This window comes from Capricornis sumatraensis, chromosome X, assembly GCF_032405125.1.
Source record: "Capricornis sumatraensis isolate serow.1 chromosome X, serow.2, whole genome shotgun sequence".
NCBI classification, from domain to species: Eukaryota; Metazoa; Chordata; class Mammalia; order Artiodactyla; family Bovidae; genus Capricornis; species Capricornis sumatraensis.
In genome coordinates this window covers 26534571-26540570 of record NC_091092.1, presented here as the reverse complement: position 1 = coordinate 26540570, position 6000 = coordinate 26534571, and the positions used below count along the sequence as shown (strand labels likewise).

Here is a 6000-nt window from a genome sequence, read left to right as displayed (position 1 = left end):
TTAACACCCCACTCGCACCAATGGAAAGATTATCAAAACAGAATATTAATAATGAAATACAAGTCTTAAATGATTCATTAGATGAGATGGATCTCATTGACATCTTCAGGACATTCCAGCCACCTGCAGAAGCATACACCTTCTTCTCAAGTACCCTTGCCACATTTTCCAGGATAGACCACATCTTGGGTCACAAATGAAGCCTCAGTAAATTTAAGAAAATTGAAATCACATCAAGCATCTTTTCCAACCACAATGCTATGAGACTAGATATCAATTATGAGGAAAAAAATGTAGAAAGCACAAACATATGGAGATTAAACAGTACATTTTAAAATAACAAAGAGATTACTGAAGAAATCAAAATGGATATCAAAAAATTCCTAGAAACAAGTGACAATGAAAACATGGCAACTCAAAACCTATGGGATGCAGCAAATGCAGTTCTAAGACGTAAGCTTATAGTAATACAACCTACCTCAAGAAACAAGAAAAACATTAAAGAGACAACCTAACTTTACACCTAAAATGTAAAAAGAAGAACAGAAAAACCACAGTTAGTAGAAGGAAAGAAATCATCAAGATCTGAGCAGAAATAAATGAAAAAGAAATGAAAGAAACAATAGTAAAGGTTAATAAAATGAAAAGGCGGTTCTTTGAGAAGATAAAATTGACAAACCATTAGGCAGACTCATCAAGAAAAAAAGAGAGAAGAATCAAATCAACAAAGCTAGAAATAAAAAAGGACAGGTTACAACAGACAATGCAGAAATACAAAGGATTATAAGAGAGTATTGTGAACAATTATATAGCAAGAAAATGGATAACCTGGAAGAAATGGACAGATTCTTAGAAAAGTTTAGTCTTCAAAGAGTGGATAAGGAAGAAATAGAAATTATGAATAACCCAATTACAAGCACTGAAATTGAAGCTGTGATCAAATTTCTCCCAAAAAACAAAGGCCCAGGACCAGATGGCTTCACAGGAGAATTCTATCAAACATTTAGAGAAGAGCTAATGGCTATCCTTCTAAAACTCTTTCAAAAAACTGCAGAGGAAGAAAAACTTCCAAACACATTCTGAGGCCACCATCACCCTGATACCAAAACCAGATAGAGACAACACAAAAAAGAAAACTACAGGTCAATATCACTGATGAACACAGATGCAAATATCCTCAACAAAATTTTAGCAAACAGAATTCAACAACACATTAAAAAGCTCATACACCATAATCAAGTTGAGTTTGTTCCAGGGATGCAAGGATTCATCAATATACACAAATCAATCAATGCGATACACCATATTAAAAAACGGAAAGATAAAAATCCATATGATAATCTCAATAGGTGCAGAAATATCATTTGACAAAATCCAGCACCCATTATGCTTAAAACTCTTCACAATATGTAATCAATACTATACTACCAAATGTAAGCTACAGATTCAATGTGATCCCTATCAAATGACCAATGGCATTTTTCACAGAACTAAAACAAAAACTTTCACAATTCATATGGAAACACAAAAAGACCTTGAATAGCCAAAGCAGTCTTGAGAAAGAAGACTGGAGCTGGAGGAATCAACTTTCCTGATTTCAGATTATACTACAAAGCTACAGTCATCAAGATAGTATGGTACTGGCACAAAAACAGAAATATACACCTATGGAACAAGATAGAAAGCCCAGAAATAAACTCACGCACCTATGGGTACCTTAGTTTTGACAAAGGAGCCAAGAATATACAATGGGGCAAAGAGAGCCTCTTCAATAAATGGTCCGGGGAAAACTGGACAGCTACATGTAAAAGAATCAAATTAGAACACTTCCTAAGACCATACACAGATAAATTCAAAATGGCCTAAAAGTCTAAATGTAAGACCAGAAACTATAAAACTCTTAGAGGAAAATATAGGCAAAACACTCAATGACATAAATCAAAGCAACATCTTCTATGACCCACCTCCTAGAGCAACAGAAATAGAAACAAACATAAACAAGTGGGACCTGATTAAACTTCATAGCTTTATCACAGCAAAGGACACTGTAAGCAAGGTGAAAAGACAACCCTTAGAATGGGAGGAAACAATAGCAAATGAAACAACGGACAAAGGATTAATTTCCAAAATATACAAGTAGCTCATACAACTCAATACCAGGAAAATCAAACAATCCAATCAAAAGGTGGCAAAAAGACCTAAACAGACATTTCTCCAAAGAAGACATACAGATGGCTAACAAACACATGAAAATGAGCTCAACGTCGCTCATTATTAGAGAAATGAAAATCAAAACTACAACGCGCTATCATCTCACTCCACTCAGAATGGCCTCTGTCAAAAAGTCTACAAACAATAAATGCTGGAGAGGGTGTGGAGAAAAGGGAACGCTCTGGCACTGTTGGTGGAAATGTCAATTGATACAGCCACTATGGAAGATGGTATGGAGGTTCCTTCAAAACCTAGGAATAAAACCAACATATGACCCAGCAATCCCACTCTTAGGCATATACCCTGAGGAAACCAAAATTGAAAAAGACACATGTATCCCATTGTTCATTGCAGCACTGTTTACAATAGCTAGAACATGGAAGCAACCTAGATGTCCATCGACAGATGAATGGATAAAGAAGTTGTCATACAGATACACAGCCATAAAAAGGAACACATTTGAGTCAGTTCTGATGAGGTGGATGAACCTAGAGCCTATTATACAGAGTGAAGTAAGTCAGAAAGAGAAAGTTAAATATCGAATACTGATGAATATATACCGAATCTAAAAGTTGGTACTGAAGAATTTATTTTCCAGGCAGCAATGGAGAAACAGACATAAAGAATAGACTTATGGACATGGGGAGAGGGGAGGAGAGGGGAGATGTATGGAGAGAGTAACATGGAAACTTACATCACCATATGTAAAATAGATAGCCAAGGAAATTTGCTATATCTCTCAGGAAACTCAAACAGGGGCTCTGTATCAATCTAGAGGGGCAGGAAGGGGAGAGAGATGGGAGGGAGGTTCAAGAGGGAGGAATCTATGTATAGTTATGGTTGACTCATGTTGATGTTCGACAGAAAGCAACAAAATTCTGTAAAGCAATTATCTTTCAGTTAAAAACTAGATGAATTTTAAAAACTCTAATTTTCATTACATCATTTAATGGTTAAAAAATATACAAATTTTAAAAGAACAGACTTGATTTCAATGTAACACCATTTCAAACTAACAGGTTTGCTAAGTAACACTTTAGGGACCCGAGATCATGTTTTCATTTTCATTCACTCTAATACTTGCCTGTTCATGAATAACGTCAGACAATTCTTTCACCATGTCTCTGAAATTTGATGTGAGCCCTTCATGGTATTCAATCTGATCCTCCTTCATTAACCACTCATTTAGTTCCAGTGCAATGCTGCATGCTTGGATGAACTTCCTGTAGATGAAGAGCAAAGATAAAGTGTTTGTTACTTATTACTCAAAAGTCTCACTGATCATTTAATATTTACTTTAACCACGGCTTGCCTAGAAGGAAGATTAGAATCCCATATTTTCTCACTGTGTTTCTGCTAATGTCATCTCCTAAGTCTGAAATCTCTTTTCTTTTCCACCTTTGCTTCTGGTTTCTTATCTCTTTCAAAACCTAGGTCAAAATATATACCCTCTAGGAAGCCTACCTGCTCAGTCACTTACTTGATATGATATCAGCTATGGTTGTGCTCACAGTAGTTTATCTCTGTAGATAATGTCATTTATTCAAAAATAGCTAATTTGGGGCTATGTACCCAGTACAGTGCTGGGTGTTATAGGCATGAAGTATCTGCCCTGGGTTGGTAGGAGTGGCAACAGGGAGTTGATGACTTATAAGAATATGTTTCCATTATTTTGTGTGTTTCATATGTTTAATGTCCATAATGAGAATGCAAAACTTAGGGGACAAAGTACCTCACTGACCATTTGTTCTGTATCCCTATCATAGCAACTAGAATCTTTTTGTACATACCAGGCATTAATACAGAGAAGGCAATGGCACACCACTCCAGTGTTCTTGCCTGGTAGGCTGCAGTCCATGGGGTTGCTAAGAGTTGGACTTCACTTTCACTTTTCACTTTCATGCACTGGAGAAGGAAATGGCAACCCACTCCAGTATTCTTGCCTGGAGAATCCCAGGGATGGGGGAGCCTGGTGGGCTGCCATCTACGGGGTCGCACAGAGTCAGACACAACTGAAGTGACTCAGCAGTAGCAGCAGCAGCAGGCATTAATAAATATTGAATGAATGACTACTGGTTGCTCTATAACCTGAAATAGCTGATAATACAGAGATAGGAAAAATAAATGAAGTAAGTTGGGAGCAAATGAGTGGAAGTTATCTTTCTACTCACTCTGCTTTACTCATCTCTCTCTCTTATTCTGAATGTAAACTCTTTTATACACAAAACAGACTTTTTCTACTGTGTGACCATTCAAACATGCCTTGGCTTCGAGGGACTCTCAGTCCAGAGATGATGTCGTATGCCCTAGACTGGCAGAATCCAAGTCGAACTAAGGATACAGGATAGAAGTAAGCCTATCCAACCCTTCCTACACTAAACGATCTGGAAAAGCTGTGACATGAGGTCAACCAGGCAAAGGAGGAAATCACGTAACGAATGGAGGCTTCTGTTTGTGTCACAATATCCAGAGCAGTGAAGTGGTTGCCATATTTAATGCCTTGGGTCAATAGGAGATTGTTACAGTCATGCAGCAATACAGAGATCACACATTTCCTCACTACCTAAAATACCATTAGAAGGTAACTTAAACGTTATAAAAGGGAACCGAGAATTTTTTTCGAGGCACATTATTTGGTGAATATTTTGGTTCTACTTAAGAAGACAATGGAGTAAAAAAAAAAAAATAGTGGTCTGATCTGAAAACTACAAAGCACTTACCTAAATATGTCTTTCAACGCATTTACTTTTTTGGGTGGATACTTTCTAGCTTGACTGTCATTTAAGACAGCCCTCGCTTATGCTAATGGCCTTCATTTACCTAAATTACAAAAGGAGAAAATGAGTGTTGTCAGAATATAATTTAAAAAGTAATTTTTGCATTTCTCTTTTTAAAAAGAATACTATGTTAAAGATCCATACCAGAGAAACATATTTACTGTCTTATTATAAATTTATTTGAAAAAGATTAACTAAAGCAAATCATCTGCCAAAATTATACTCTAGCAAGGTAGTTAACACTTTCTGCTATCTAAATATAGGACTTGGCTCTAGTCAGAGGGATTTACGTTAAAGCTCTCTGACATAACACAAAATTTATAGAAACTGAACATAATGTCTTTATTGAATTAATAAAAAATGTAGAGGTTTTTGCACCCAGTCAGAGTATAAGACAATTACAATTAGTGCTTTTCCCTTATGAAAGCAAGACGTACAACAAGAAACGTTTAATACATGATTAGCAACCAACATACCTGCACTGAAACACAGCCCTGCAATTTAAGTTGGAGCTGAATCATGTCCACGTCAGCAGAAGAGCAAAGCTTTTGCAGCTCTGCAGTTTTATCTTTTATTTCATCAGTGGCAACATCAATTGGCTTTAAATGAATCTGCTGTTCATAGTTTATAGCGATCCTCTTCTTCACATATGAAAATGAGTTTGAAGCTATGAAAGATTAAGATTGACAAATGAGTTTTTAAGATAGCAAATCAAATAGCCAAATTAAAACAAAAATCTACTGTGCTTAATTCTCCCCATATTTTCTCTGGAAAATCCCTTAGAAACCAAATAGGTGCCTTATTACTTCAGGACTGAAGGAGAAATTCTCTCTGAGACGACTCAGACTAAGCATGAATTACATAATTATATATGGGAAAGGAATGGTTTATAACATAGCATGTTTGTGTAAGTGAGTGACTGAACAGCAGGACAATAAACCATTAAAACTTCAATTACATTTTCCTGCTGACCAGCTGCTGCTGGTATGTATCAAAAAAGATCATGTCAAAC

General features: G+C 36.3%; 1 protein-coding gene across 1 annotated transcript in view; it reads right to left on the bottom strand.

The window, feature by feature from the left end:
• Positions 1-517: 517 nt before the first annotated feature.
• Positions 518-6000, bottom strand: part of LOC138071586 (dedicator of cytokinesis protein 11-like) — a 35803-nt gene continuing 30320 nt past the window's right edge. Inside the window, 4 exon segments of the mRNA XM_068963101.1 lie at positions 518-523; positions 3296-3434; positions 4932-5021; positions 5457-5655. Of these exon segments, the coding sequence (XP_068819202.1) occupies positions 518-523; positions 3296-3434; positions 4932-5021; positions 5457-5655 (434 nt within the window).